At 41.2% G+C, this 15839-nt stretch overlaps 1 protein-coding gene across 3 annotated transcripts; it reads left to right on the top strand.

Annotated features, from left to right (window-relative positions):
• The first annotated feature begins 3313 nt into the window (after positions 1-3313).
• On the top strand, positions 3314-5981 carry LOC112175563. 3 transcript variants are annotated; one of them, XM_040510048.1, is made up of 6 exons: positions 3545-3722; positions 4319-4469; positions 4659-4697; positions 5301-5385; positions 5480-5560; positions 5653-5981. In XM_040510048.1, the coding sequence occupies exons 1-6, from the start codon at positions 3691-3693 to the stop codon at positions 5733-5735; spliced, it is 471 nt and encodes a 156-aa protein (XP_040365982.1). In that variant the 5' UTR covers positions 3545-3690; the 3' UTR covers positions 5736-5981. The 3 variants fall into 3 exon arrangements, with proteins under 3 accessions (XP_024169016.1, XP_024169015.1, XP_040365982.1); XM_024313247.2 differs by lacking the exon at positions 4319-4469 and having other exon boundaries at positions 3324-3722; XM_024313248.2 differs by lacking the exons at positions 4319-4469; positions 4659-4697 and having other exon boundaries at positions 3314-3722.
• The last annotated feature ends 9858 nt before the right edge of the window (positions 5982-15839 follow it).

The following is a 15839-nucleotide window of genomic DNA, read 5'->3' as shown; positions in this document are numbered from 1 at the left end:
AAACAGAAAAAGAAGTAGAAAATGGTCCTTAGAAATACATAGAATTTTTTTTTTTTAATAGAGCCAAATGTTTACTAGTTAGCAAATTAGATAATTAGAAGAAGGGTCCTTGACCCATAGCACAGATTCTACCTAAAACATTTTCGCTTACCCCATCAACAAATTAAGATTCTCACTAACCCATTTAATAATAAAATGTCAATTTTAACCTTCAAAAAATGAGAGAATTACAGATCATCAGAAAACGTTCTCTCCTTTTTCCTCTCTGTCTCTTCCCCATCCACTCCCAGATCTATTCTCCAGCGAGGAAATACAGTCGAACTCTGCCAACCGGCTGCAGAGGCGTGGCGGTGACGGAGGAGATCGTCGGCAACGGTAGGGAGATGAAGGTGGAGATCGTGGCCGTGTGGGAAGAGACATGGGTGCCCAGATCAATTCTCTCTCTCTCTCTCTGACTGATCGGTGGTGGTGCGGCTTAGCCGCTCGAGTCCCAGCCACAGCTTGAAGATGAAGAACCGGTCCGGGTCTGGTACTATTGCTGCGAGACTTTCTTCATCTCTGTGGCTCCTGTGGAGTTCTCGTCGTCACTGCTTTGGCGCTCAACCGGAGCGGCAAGAGCTCACTTCGGTTTCTGGGTCGACATTTCAAAAATGTCTTATACTTCTTCTAATCATATTTGGTGTTAACATGGATCCAGGTAAAAACGTAAACATTGCCAAATGGAAGAAGAAAATAGTTTTTTTTTTCTTTGGCAAAATACATAAATTCTCCAATTTGGCTTCACTTCTTTCTTTTGACAATTGAATAATATGGAACATATATGGTATACATCTTTATCAGGGTCAATTGAATAATATGCACTCAATTTGCAGGGTAATTAAATTTTTATTGGGGCAATAAAGGTCTATTGGGTGATAAAAGACATCTATTGGGGGCAATAAATGTTTGGAATTGATGTAATGTCATTGTTTTTTTCATTAATCAAAGTTTTATTTGTCTAATTTTATGGAGATCAATTCCTATTCCGGCAACAGAAAGTTCTATTGGGGAACAATAGACGTCTATTGAGGGGCAATAGGCTATTGGGGGAAATAGACGTCTATTGCCCCAATAGATGTCTATTGGAGGGCAATAGATGTCTATTGCCCCTCTATTGGGGGGCAATAGAGATGTATTGGGGGCAATAGACATTTCCAGTGAGGTTTTCAGAAAAGTCCGTGGGCAGCGTCCAGTCACAGGATTCAGGCAACCGGCGACCGAATTCCTGCGAAAGTTGGCCGGAATCCAGCGACCGGTGACCGGAATCCTGCCACTAGTGACCTGCTCCGGCGAAGTCTCCTATGGTTTCTCTCTCTCTTCCATTTTCACTCTCTCTCTCTCTAAGTAACAAAGGAGTGAGGGTAAAATGGTATTTAAAAAAATAAAAATAAAATCCTTAATGGGGTATTAGGGAAGACCCCCTTTAGAGTGTTTTGGGCAAGAGGGAATTAAAAAAACTTAATGGGGTAAGTGGGAAAAAAATCCCTAAAAATGGGGTACATGGGCAAAAACCCTTAGAAAAATTATAAGCATGGAGGGAAAAAACTCAAAGAGCGATACATGACCCTATAAATTTTTAAAGTTTTCCTCTTTAGATGTTATTCATTTTAGTCGGATTGGATAAGGACAAGGACTAGTTTTCACGAGCCACATATCACGAGAGGTGACGATAATCTCGAAATTTCGGGAGAATATCAGGAATTTGGAGAAAAATTTGAACTTTTATGAAAATATCGGGAAAATTTCTAATATTTCCGGAAATATCGCGAAATTTTAAAAATTTCTCCCGATATTCTCTTGGTAAGTCAAAGATATATCGAGACCCTAAAAAAACATAAATGTAGTGGAAATTTCGAACATATTATCGAATTTTCAGTCCTTGTTTTAAATGACCCATGATTAATAAACATGTTTTCGATGATCGAGAACCCATTTTTCTGTGTTTTTTTTTTTTTGAATTCAAAGCATGTAGCTTTCATCGAATTAAGGTAAATGGTTACAATTAGGGCATGTTTACTTACTTGGAATGAGAGGGAATGATTACGGGGTAAATTTATTCATGCGTTTACTAACACATAAAGGAATCAGAATAATTCCAATAAAAGTATTCATCCGTTTGCTAACACATGAAAGAATCAAAATGGGTGTAGGTCTCACCTCCTCATAAGGAATCGATTCCTGAATACTCAAGAATTTAATTACAAAGGGGGGAGATGAGTTTAGGAATCAACTCCTCCGGAATCAATACCGATTCCTCTCTTCTCCCGTTCTAGTTGTCTCCGATTCATGATTTTATAATGAAAAGTAAGTAAACATGCCATTAAATTTTAAAACATCCATTATAACCTCCGGAGCTTGACCAATCCATACCAGGTTGGTATCAGATTCAAATGCTTAGGCAGTTAACCTATAAGCTACCATATTAGTTGTTCTAGGAGCAAAACAGAATGACAGGAAAAATCATGTATTGGAATTTTCCGGTTATTTGTGTTAATAAAAGTGTATTAAAATCATGTATTGAAATTTTGTTTCATATTGCCATACTACTAGGTTGATTCTAGTAAGACCTCCTTAAATTTTTGAAAACTTATTTTTTTCTATTATGCCCTTTTCTCTTTCATTACTTGTTTCTCTTCTCTCTTTCCCCACAGCTAGATGTCAATCACCCTGCTCTAAAGCGAATTAACAACAACTATAGTGATGGTCTGGGGTCACTGGCCATTTGGCTTGCGGCATGGCTGCTCAAAGATGCAAGATTAGATCAAATTTTTTGAAAAATATTCTCAGACTCTATCAATATTCTCATAATGGATCCCCCCATAAATCTTTGGTATAATTGGGAAATCAGCCAATATAAGGTTATGGTGCTGGATAATCAAGTCGTAATTCAAAATACTAAAATGAATAATAAGAAATGGTTATGGCATATAAAAGTAATCTCACGTCATGAAGTTGAAGTGTCTTTACTCAATTGTTATGATCAACTGCATATCCCAATTTCAATTTTAACAAGTGAAGCTGTAGACAACAATTATGAAACAAACTAGGAAATATAGGGAGGCGAAGATAGAAGACAAAGACTTGTGCAACGGTTCCAGTTCGAGAGGGGTGCAGTAGAAAATAAAATTATTCAAAAATGAAAGGAGATCTATATAACAAATGCGAGAGGTCTAAATAGAACCACCCGCATAACAATCAAAAGATATTGGGCTCATCCCAAGTCAGTAAAGGAACATCAAGATGGGCTTACACTTAATCTCTGCATGGCCTATTGGGTAAAATTAGATCGGGTCAACCCAATACCCGAACCAGAAGAGTGATAAGCTGAGCTGAGAGAGAAGAAAGACCACCTGAGAAAGATGAGGCCAGCAAGCAAAGAACCAAAGCGGCGTAGCCGGCCTTCATCTCCGTTAAGGGACCGAAACCCTAGCTCGCCGCCCAGGTCTCGTTTCTCACCACCACGAGTCTCTCTTCTCGATGACGTCACCGAAGACTTCGCTACCAACCCACGAAGCTTCCCGCACAGCGTGAAGAAACAATGCTGGGAGAAGGCGGAGAAGATCAAAGGGCGGGACCCAGATCGCTGGAGGCGGGACCCGCTCGGGAACACGGTGTTCCGGAAGCTCGTCGGCTGCCCCGGTTGCTTATGTCATGATTACGATCACATTGTGCCTTACTCTAAGGTAAAGTCACAGTCTTTATGTGTTTTAATTAGTGGGGGTTGCTTGGTTTTGGATTGGTTCGTGTTTTGTGAGGTGGGTTTGGGTTGGTTTTGGAGATAAGGCTCTGTTTGGGATTCAAGTTTTTTGCTTGGAAGATGGTGCGTGCATTTTGGAAATGCTTGTGTTATTGAGTTTCATCAGTTTCTAGGACTCGAAAAAGTTGAGTTTTTTTTGGGTACATGGCATTGCTTTTGCTTGGAGTGTAGTTTAGTTGCTTGAGATTGATGTTCGTTCATGGTTACCTGAAACCAGAAGTTGCTTAAATGGCTGGTTTTCTGTTTTCTGGTGATAATCTTATGTACATTATGTTATAATGCAGCTTATTTGTCAGTATGAATATGTAAACGGCTTTCTAGTTTAGCCTGTTTGTGAAAGAATATGGATAATTGTGGTGATACAGGGACTTTCTAGGCCTTTGAATAACCTTTAATTAGTTTTTAAGCAAGTTACTTTGACTGGCTGTAATAAAGTATATGAGCGTATGTATTGTTTACCAAGGTTGTGTATACTAAGCGTAGGTTGGAGAAGTCAGGATTCTGATTGGCTTGGTGTGGCAGGTTTCTGATAAGAGTCAAAATTCATGGACAAGGATTTCATATGCCTCTGTGCTTTTGTGGTTGGACACTTGAGGGATGGTGTTTTGAGGAGACATTAGGAGTGAACATTCACAGCTCCTCAAACTTCCCTTTCTTTGAATTTCTAGTTAATGTATGCTTCTTGTGTACTTGGGTGACCCCATTAGCATTTTTTTTTTTACTATAGGTAAAAAGTATTTAAAACACTCTCTACAACTTGGTATAATAAACTTGATAGTTGAAATTTTGTTTGCTTATTTTGTTTCCTGTACGATCCTGAGCCCTGAATTGATGCATGATTTTTAGAACTTTCATGTTTCAGGGTGGAGAAAGTACGCTTGAAAATTGTCAGGTTTTACAGGTTTGGACTTATTCTCTCTTTAGAAGCTTGTTACATATTATCTGCCATCTCCAGTCCAAGAAAATACCCTTTTACTTTTGTTTGTCACCAGTGTAGGTAATCTTTCTATATATACCTCCATTTATAACTAATCTTTAAAGGCTGCTAAAATACCTTCACTAGTCGAGATATCTTGGCACGATCAGCAAGCTGATCCCTAATGCAGCCAGCAACATCTAAGGACCAAAGTGCAGAACAGAGTCATATGTTGGTGTGGAATCCTAGTTTAAAATTGACTGTTAATTCAGCAGAGTTTTAAAAGTGATGGCTACCCTTACGCTGTATATCAAACTATTCTGTTAACCCTAACCATTTCTCTGTCTAATCAATTTTAAGACATTCACTAAATCTCAACCAAGGTTGCAAATAACATCTTCACCTCATTTCCTTTTATGTGAAGCCTGTACTCTTCATTCGTGTTCCAAATCCTTATTTAAACTGAAGTTCACCTTTGTTTTCTACTTTTTGTATGCTGTCTTAAAGATTCAGACAGTTGTCTCTCTCTCTCTCTCTCTCTCTCTCTCTCTCTAAACCACATGTTTCTTCTTCTCTGACATGCTGTAGGCAAAAGTGAACAGATCAAAAGGAAATCGAACAGAGTATTCTAGAGCTGAGCTCATTCAGAAAAGTTCTTACTGTCGGGTTTCAGGTATCCCATGAAACTTCGATAAACTTGCAATAGTCCTTGAGAGGATGAATTCAACTATTTTAATAACAGATGACAGAATTGCCTTGAAATGCAGGTCGCGATATGGATCTAATTGAACTGTCAGCCTATGGCAATGTCCGTCCTGCACGAGAAGATTCATACTGTCCGGTTCCAGGTAATCCCAAGAAACTCCAAAACTTGCAGAAGTCCTCGAGGGGATAAATTCAACTAGTTGTAGCATGTGACAGATCTGCTTTTAAAATGTAGGTCGCGGTGTTGATCTGATTGACTTGTCAGCCAAAGGCAACATCCGCAATGCACAAGAATTTTGGGGATGTACAATCCAATAATCTGTTGTGTAAGCTCTAGGTTCTAACATGGAGACCGGAAAACTAGGTTTCAGCCATATTTGTATCAAGCTGCATAGAATGTCATTCAGTGATTGTAAGACGAGCTGTATGAGACAAATGGACAGTCCATTTGCAAATCCTCGCGCACAAGGTTAGCTATCTGTAAAGTGAAAATCATAGCTTGTTGATTACACTTGTGATGGCTGTATGCATGTTCACGATAAATGAAAATTCTTCCTTGACAAACATTGACTTCTCACTGCAAATATGTGTTTTAAGTTCAAGGCTAAGTTTAAGTGTACCTATTCAGACATAGCATACCGCTGCTTACCAACTTAAAGTTAAAGTAATCATCTTTAGCTATTTAAGAAAAGATAGAAAGTTGGCCACATATATATCTTCTAGTAAGACCTTAAGAAATTATGACACTTATAAAGCAATTCAGGGAGGAAAATTTGGTTATAAGATAGGTTAATCAATCAAACACCTTCAAACTCCAAATGCGGTGTTCCTATATAGAGGAAAAAGAAGGATGAAAGGAAAAGTTGGATGTGTTGTAGTAAATAGGTAAAATGTCTATATCATGGAGTATGCACTTAAGAAGTGGAGAATGTGTGGTTTGTATGAAATGCACATTGAGAGGTAGAGAAATTGTGTAGCAAATATACTAATGTATGTAGGGCAAATTTACACTACTTTGTAACCCTATATAAACCCCCTCAATATGAGAAGAAGACTCACCAATTCACTCTTCAGTTTCTCTGAAACACGTTATCAGCACGAAATCGCTCTAGAATTAGAATCGAAATCGATTAGAGTAGTGAAAGTTCTTGATCCGAACTAGGTCATTTTACCAACCTTACAAGAAACCCCCAAATCCTATCACATATCAAAGCCCTTGATCCCAGAAGCTCAGAACCGGTTTCAGAACCCCCAGAACCGGCCGGAAACCTGCCGAACCGGCTGCCGGAAGTTCTGAACCGCTGTCAGTGTGCTGCCGAGCCCCTGCCGAGTGCTGCCGAGCCCCTGCCGAAGTGCTGCCGAGCCCCTGCCGAAGTGCTGCCGACAGCCCCTGCCTACCCCCTGCAGACCCCCTGCGCAGCAGCTGCCGAGCCCCTGCCTACCCCCTGCCGACCCCCTGCGCAGCAGCTGCCGAGCATCTGCCGAGGCCCTGCGCAGCAGCTGTCGAGCACCTGCCGAGCAGCCTGCCTAGCACCTGCGCAGCAGCTGCCGAGCTGCTGCCGAGCAGCTGTCGACACATCTGTCGAGCGACTTTCCGACAACTTTCCGGCGACTTTTCCGGCGACTTTCCGGACACTTTTCCGGCGACTTTCCGGACACTTTTCCGGCGACTTTTAGGACACTTTTCCGGCGACTTTCGGGACACTTTTCCGGCGACTTTCGGGACACTTTTCCGGCGACTTTCGGACACTTTTCCGGCGACTTTCCGGACACTTTTTCCGGCCAATTCTTAAGGTAAACTTTTCTAAAAGTTCCCGTTTTTGAAGTTTTTATTACTTTTCTCTTCTTTTCACGGGGACTTCCAACATCCCTTATTCTACCCCCTTTCTTCTTCATAGGGGAGACCAAAAAGGCCGAACTGTGGGGGTTCGTGCTCACTCCAAGCTTGGAGCTTGTAGAGTCCTCCAAACTTAGAATTTGTTGAGAAGAAAACAATCGACCACATACATCATTGTTTCGATTTAATCCAAAACCCCTCTTGGAATCAAGATTTTCTTGGAAGCGACTACGCTCAGAAAATCCCTAATTTCTTGAAAGCGATTACGCTCAGAAAGTTTATAGTTTTTCGTGGTAGCCTTTTTCGCTCCGAAACTAACCCTATTTTCTTGTTGTTCTTCAGGATGAGTAACCTAAACAAGTTGAGCTTCAACCCACTAGGGACAACAGGCGCAGGATACCACAGGTGGATCCGTGATATGCGCCAGCATCTTAAGGCTGATGGGATCCTGAGTACGATCCAAGAGCCAAGTCAGGACGTGCTTACTCCTCAACAAGCTCTTGCTTTTGAAGCAAATAGAGCAAAGAGAGAGGCTAATGAAGCAAAAGCCATCATTCTCATGACAAGGCACATGAATGACGCGCTCCAAAATGAGTACCTCAATGAGGAAGACCCAAGAAAGCTATGGGTAGAACTCGAGCAGCGTTTTGGCAACGTCCGTGATTCCCTGCTTCCCGACTTAGAAGAGAGATGGCAAAGCCTCCGCTTCTGTGATTTCAAGACAGTTCTTGACTACAATTCGGAAGCACTTCGTATCAAGTCTATGATGGAATTCTGTGGACATCAAATCACTGATACGATGTTGATCGAGAAAACTCTCTCTACCTTCCCTGTCTCTGCATTAATGATAGCTAAAAACTATCGAATTGATATCAATGCTAGACGCATCACAAGATTTCATGAGCTAATTGGTGTCATGAACGTAGCTGAAAAGCACGACAACATACTTGTGAAGAACTATAACTCTAGACCCGTGGGAACCAAGTCAATTCCGGAGTCTAATTATAGTCGCACCTCCAAGGGAGGACGCAAGGAGCGAAACCCTAAAAGAAGGGATAATTATGGACGTTCAGGTCCATATTCTCGCCCTAAAGAGGAAGGAAACCGCCAAGATAGGCGTGCACGGAACCGTGGAGGTAAACGTGTGAAGAGAGAGCGAGGCCAAGCCTCCGGTTATGGTGGTAACACCACCAATGGAAACAACCGTTTTCAAAGTGCTCCTAAAGGACCTCGATCAAGGGAACCTGACCATAATGATGCTTGTCTCCGATGTGGACTACCTGGACATTGGGCAAGGGCATGTAAAGCATCCCAGAATGTTGCAAACGCGTACAAAATGTATCGTGAAGCAAGGGAGGCAAATTACATGGAACAAGAAGATCAAGATGGCAATCTCGATCTAAGGGTGGAAGACGACAAAAATCAAAACCCAGAAACTGGCGATTTTGATTAAGTCTTTTCATTTTCCAAGAGATGTAGGCAATCGCCACATTATCCTATAGTAGATGCCAATGGGATTAATCTTTCTTCAAAAGTAGGCGTACTCAATGTAATTGTGATGTCTAGGAAGGTTTTGAGATAATTGGTACTTAAGCGAGCCTTTGCTCCACCAACATCTCTCTACTCACCTGGTCACCTTTGCATTGGAATTACCGAAAGAAGTTAGACGACTACCATTGCTTTGCATTAACTAAGTTTATTGGATTACGCTTTCTTTGATGAAATAAATGATGATGTAATTCCGTTTGGCTTATTAATAAAAGTTGAGTTCTTTCCTTTATGACTCCTTTTTTAATTACGAGCTTTTCTCTTAAGGAATGGATGAACTACAATGTCTCGCTGATAGTGCGACTACGCACACCATTCTACGACATAGGCAATTATTCTTGGAGATGTTGCCTACATATTCCACTATGACTACGATGGCTGGGCCATCAGGTTTAGTTCAAGGACATGGAATGGCCCAATTCCTATTGCCAAATGGCACCTTGATTAAAGTCACTGAAGCTCTCTATGCTCCTAAGGCAAATCGAACCTTATTGAGCTTTAAAGATTTAAGAGCCAACGGATTCCATGCGGAAACGCATACTGAGAACGGAAAAGAGTTCCTTTGCATTACCTCTAATGATTGCGGACGAAAGCGCATCTTAGAGAAACTTATGTGTCAATCTAGTGGACTTTATGTCACTACAATTCGACCAATTGAATCCAATAATGTCATAAGAGAAGATCTCTTGGATTCTGACACATATTGGCTTTGGCATGACCGACTAGGGCACCCTGGTCGTGATATGATGCTCCGTATACTAAAGACTTCACACGGACATCCATTCTTCAGAGTGAGAAGAAGCAAGAATCGAGAATTGATTCCTGGACTTAACAAGACCGCAACAATTGCAGCATCTGGTGCTGCAGCCGTCTTGGGGCGCCATAAGGCTGGCCAAGTCCCATGTGATGACACCAACCATGAGCATAACGCCATGATTGTTCCTCCAAATAGCTACAATGCCATAGAAGGAGATGTAGTCACACATTTTGCTTCTAATAGCGCTACAGACGCTCAGGCCCAACCAAAATCCTCATTGGTTGCTTCTAAGGCCCCTCGCTCATTTTGCAAAGCCTGTTCCTTCGGGAAATTAGGACCGAGACCGTCCTACGCAAAGGATCCTAAAATACTCATTCCGTTCTTACAGAGAATCCAAGGGGATATCTGTGGACCAATTCAACCATCATGCGGACCTTTCAAATACTTTATGGTATTGGTTGATGCGTCGACACGCTGGTCACATGTCGCGCTGTTGTCCACTCGAAATGCTGCTTATGCTAAACTCCTCGCCCAGATTATCCGTCTACGGGCTCACTACCCTGACCATCCAATTAAGTCAATTCGACTTGATAATGCTGGGGAGTTTACATCGAAAACATTCGATGACTATTGCATGTCACTGGGGATTGATGTAGAACATCCAGTTCCCCATGTTCATACCCAAAATGGTCTCGCAGAAGCTGCTATCAAAAGACTACAAATGATAGCACGGACATTAGTAATGCACACTAATCTTCCTGTTTCTGCTTGGGGATATGCAATATTACATGCAGCGACGCTAATTCGTCTACGACCCACTGCAACCCAATCTTACTCTGCGTTACAGCTAGTGACTGGGTACGAGCCTGATATCTCGCACTTACGCATTTTTGGGTGTACTATTTATGTGCCTATTACGCCGCCACAGCGTACTAAGATGGGTCCACAACGACGAATGAGCATTTATGTTGGATATGAATCTCCAACTATCGTCCGCTACCTTGAACCCTTGACAGGCGATCTCTTTACCGCTAGATTTGCGGATTGTCACTTTGATGAGACAGTCTTCCCATCATTAGGGGGAGATAAGAACACAAATGTTCAACAGGAACGACAGGAATTGTCGTGGTCTGTCCCCACTATGTCTCATCTCGATCCCCATACCGCACAGTCCGAACTTGAAGTGCGAAGAATAATCGAGCTCCAGAACGTAGCAGACACTCTGCCTGATGCGTTTTCTGATGTTGCTAAAGTGACGAGATCACACATACCTGCTGCAAACGTGCCTGCAAGGATTGATGTCCCGAATAATGGACATAACGCCACTCCTATAACGCCAGGAGATGGCACCATTGCTCAACATGGCAATAATGTGGCATCTATGGCTGCAGGTCCCGCAAGGAAGCGCGGTAGACCGATTGGTTCGAAGGATACTCGCCCTAGAAAAAGAGCGAATGAGGCACAAATAAATCCTTTGATCATCGATACTCAAAATCCATCCCATGAAAATGTTCCGGATTATGGTTATGTCCAAGAGACATCATTGGGGGACGCCTCAGTGTCAGAACCTATCCATGAGAACATAGAGATCTCTGTAAATTACACTAGTGTACATGGGACGTGGGAAAGAAACTCCATCATCATTGATGATGTATTCGCGTATTCAGTGGCGCGTGAGATTATTGAGACCGATGACATCGAACCACGCTCCGTTGATGAATGTCAACGTAGAGCTGATTGGCCAAAATGGAAAGATGCGATCCAGGCAGAACTTGATTCTCTAACGAAAAGAAAGGTATTTGGCAAAATTGTACCAATACCACCCAACACCAAACCAGTTGGTCACAAATGGGTATTCGTTAGAAAGCGTAATGAGAAAAACGAGATTGTAAGATACAAAGCTCGTCTCGTGGCGCAAGGCTTCTCACAACGCCCTGGAATCGACTACGAGGAGACCTACTCTCCCGTAATGGACGTTATTACGTTCCGCTACCTTGTCAGTTTGGTAGTTTCCGAAAAACTGAACATGCAGCTTATGGATGTGGTTACTGCATATCTATATGGGGATCTAGATACGGAGATATACATGAATATTCCAGATGGAATTCAACTACCCAAATCAAGTGGCTCTAATCCACGGAGCGCGTTTGCAATTAGATTGAAACGCTCACTATATGGATTAAAACAATCCGGACGGATGTGGTATAACCGTCTAAGTGACTACTTGATTGGTAAGGGATATGTCAATAACGAACTATGCCCATGTGTGTTCATAAAAAGGACAAGTTCCGGATTTTCAATAGTAGCGGTTTATGTCGATGACATGAACATAATTGGCACCCTTAAAGAGTTAAGGGAAACCGCTGAACACTTGAAATCCGAGTTTGAGATGAAAGATCTTGGGAAAACACGGTTTTGCCTCGGTTTAGAACTTGAGCACCGTAGAGATGGTATCCTGATTCATCAATCAGCTTATACCCAAAAGATGCTTAGGCGTTTCAACACTGACAAAATTAAGCCTTCAAGCACCCCAATGGTCGTCCGTAGTCTTGATCCAAAGAAGGATCCATTTCGTCCAAAAGATGACGATGAAGAAGTGCTAGAGGCAGAAGTACCCTACCTAAGTGCAATAGGTGCATTATTGTACTTAGCACAATGCACGAGACCAGACATCTCATTCGCTGTGAACTTGCTAGCTAGATATAGCTCTGCGCCAACACGACGCCATTGGACTGGTGTTAAAGATATTTTTCGATACCTAAGTAGTACGATCGATATGGGCTTGTTCTATCCCTACAGAAAAAAGATGGATTCGGACCCATCAAGTGTCAGGAACGCCACACATGGTGGATTGCGTTCCCTCTCCCCATCCCAAAACGATATAAGTGTTTTGGAAGGTTTTGCTGATGCTGGGTACCTCTCTGACCCACACAAAGGTCGCTCCCAAACTGGTTATGTTTTCACCATGGGAAAAACCGCGATATCTTGGAGGTCTACAAAGCAGACCCTAGTCGCTACCTCTTCAAATCATGCAGAGATTATTGCTCTTCACGAAGCAGTTCGTGAATGTATATGGCTTCGATCCATAGTTACGCATGTTCGAAGCAATTGTGGTTTGAAGTCTACCACAGATGAGCCAACGAGCATTTATGAAGATAATGCTGCTTGCATTGAACAAATGAAGCAAGGTTACATCAAAGGCGACAACACCAAGCACATATCGCCAAAATTCTTCTACAATCAGCAACAACAAAAGCTCCTCAAGATCAAGGTGAACCAGGTTCGATCTGAGGACAATGTGGCAGACTTGTTCACTAAGTCATTGCCCAAATCCACGTTCGAGAAACATGTGGCAAGAATTGGCTTGCGGAAATTATCTGAACTCCCATGATCGTTGTCATCAGGGGGAGGCACAGACATCAGGGGAAGATGTCTACATGTTCGTCTCAAAAGCGTGAGGGGTGTGTTGTGCTCTTTTTCCCTTTCGACCGAGGTTATTTTTATCCCACTGGGTTTTTGTTACTCGGCAAGGTTTTTAATGAGGCAACAAGAGAAGCACCATGTTATCCAGAAACAAACTCCACACTCAACGCGCGTTGTGCTCTTTTTCTCCTTCGACCAAGGTTGTTTTTCCCACTGGGTTTTATTACTTGGCAAGGTTTTTAACGAGGCAAATTAGAAGCGCACCTCCAAGACAATACTACTGACATGATATATCCAAGGGGGAGTGTTGTAGTAAATAGGTAAAATGTCTATATCATGGAGTATGCACTTAAGAAGTGGAGAATGTGTGGTTTGTATGAAATGCACATTGAGAGGTAGAGAAATTGTGTAGCAAATATACTAATGTATGTAGGGCAAATTTACACTACTTTGTAACCCTATATAAACCCCCTCAATATGAGAAGAAGACTCACCAATTCACTCTTCAGTTTCTCTGAAACAGGATGTTGGTTCTCTTTTCTTGCTTTCTGTGGGAAAGTGAAGCTTCACATCCCACTTTCTTTCAAGTGCTTTTTCATGTTGATTTCTTTTCCAGAAGGAGCATTTCAAATGTTAGAAAAAGCTAAAGAAAGTAGAGACTGACACTTAGAATATTTTGTTATTCTCTGATTGGAAGCTACACTTTAATGCCTATACAGGTGTTCCACTTCCACTTGAATTCCTGTAATTTATATGAAAGATCTGAATATATATTGCTCTTCATGCGTTTACTTGGATAAAAGTCTGCAATACTACACACCTTTATTTATATCTTCATTTCAAACTAATATAATCGTAGACTAACTCTAGACGAACTTTTTGGCCGGTTTGTCACTACGAGAGAGTTATCTAACATAACATGAAGCTAGTCTGTATCGTTATGTACTTTAAAAAAAAAAAACTCTGTAAATAACACTGTTCCTGGAGAAAGACGGATTGATCATCATATAGTACTTGAAATGTCACAAAGAGTGTTGCTTAACACAATTATTGATGATCAAATTATTTAGGACTGATATTGTTCACACTTACAAAATAATCATTTTTTTTTCCTTTCTTCTTATTCAATTAGGACGCGATTGAACATTTGGTTTTTGACATTGATGTGTTTGAACTTTGAATAAAATAAAGAGCACTAGACTGGGGAATAAGTTAATAGTGGGAGGTTGACTCTGACCCATAATGAAAGGAGCTGCATTTCCAGGAACAATGTAGAGAGTCAACTTCAAACTAATAGGAGCACTTAGCCTAATTCAGCATTACTTCATCATAGACAAGGTGCTATAATTGCAGTCGAAATCGCTGACCAAACTGATACAATTTTCTCTCGCATCTTTCGTGTATGGAAGATGAACCAAGTATATCAAACCCCATAACTTGGTTCTCTAATAATCGACATCATACACCAGGTGCAATTAGTCCTATACCTAATTGGTGTTAGGTGTTGGTCTTAGAAACTGGAGACCAGTCGCTAACAGCGTATTTGCGGCTACCCATATTCTGGCCTTGAGTGCGCTCGAGTGAAACACGTTGTGCTGTCATGTTCATCGAACCTCGCAGAAGAATGAGGAGTTTATAAAAGCTGGTAGTATTTCTCTGGACATGTTCCATGTTCAACTTCCAAGATTAAAAAGGAAAGAGCTCGGAAAGTCTTTTCTTTCCTTTCCTCTTTTACTCAAGTGAAATTACTAATAATGTAAAGCCTTGTGCAAGAAGGCTCTGTGGAAATGTGGAAGGGTAGAACTTCGTGTTAGAACACTTGGAATGACACGACTTAACCAACCTTTTCCTTACTTTGATTTCTTCACAAAGCGACTTTTATGGGTGATTAGTTATAGAGAGAGGTCAATTCCTTCTAGGGTAGGGGGGTTATATCATTAGCATTGCTGCATTAGGCATCAGGTACTTGTGCTCCACAAAAAGTTGAACATGTATGGCTGTGCTGTGTTCAAGGTTTAATTTCAATTTTAATGGATAGTCTGGTACAAAAATGAAAAATCTAATGGATATAAGATGCTGATCCCTGTCATTATTGTCTTCTTTGTCTCCCAAAAACTTGAAAATTAGGCATATGGATGAAATGGGATAAGCAATTGCTTTCGTATAGAAAAGGAAAAGAGCAAAAAGGAAAGGAATTAAAGGCAGGAGAGAGTGCCAAAAGGATTCATGGCATTATCTGCAATTTGGGTCCCCTAACAACTCATCTTTACATAGAATGTGGCCTGAATTGCTTGGTTGCACCAAAATATCTGTATGTTTTTAATTTCTTAATTGCTTTGAGACATGTGTTTGATGTTGATGTATCTACCAAGGTGCATTACAATGAAATTAGGTAGATTCATTTCATTTCTTATTGAGTTGGGGCTTGGTACACTTTCCTGGCCTTTAATTGCTCAAATTAATATATGTTATCTTATCTTTTACCTATGAATCTATCATCGATCTTATTTCTTACAGTTAAAGGTATTTAATGAAAGGGAGAAGAAAACAAGAAGAGAGCAAGAAAATATCAGGCAGGCTCTGCAACTCCACGTTTGTGCAAGTTGCTTAGGTTCTTTGCTGTTGAAAAGGAAAGCAATTTGGCCCTTGTGGAATTTTTATTCAAGTTTATCTAATCAATGGGGCGACTAAAAGATCAGTTTTGTTGGTTTGTCTCCAACTCCATTACAGCTTAGGGCCCCTTCTTCATTAAGTTTCACCTTTTGAGAATTTAGTTTTAGAGCAAGACTAACTATGATGCCAAAGATTTTTAGTGTAGTTTGAACAGAACCAAAAAGAATGGAGAAGAGAGAAAAGA

The sequence above is a fragment of the Rosa chinensis genome, chromosome 7 (genome assembly GCF_002994745.2).
Source record: "Rosa chinensis cultivar Old Blush chromosome 7, RchiOBHm-V2, whole genome shotgun sequence".
In the NCBI taxonomy this organism is placed as follows: domain Eukaryota; kingdom Viridiplantae; phylum Streptophyta; class Magnoliopsida; order Rosales; family Rosaceae; genus Rosa; species Rosa chinensis.
Note: the sequence above shows the minus strand (reverse complement) of the source record. Positions and strands in the feature narration are given on the sequence as shown.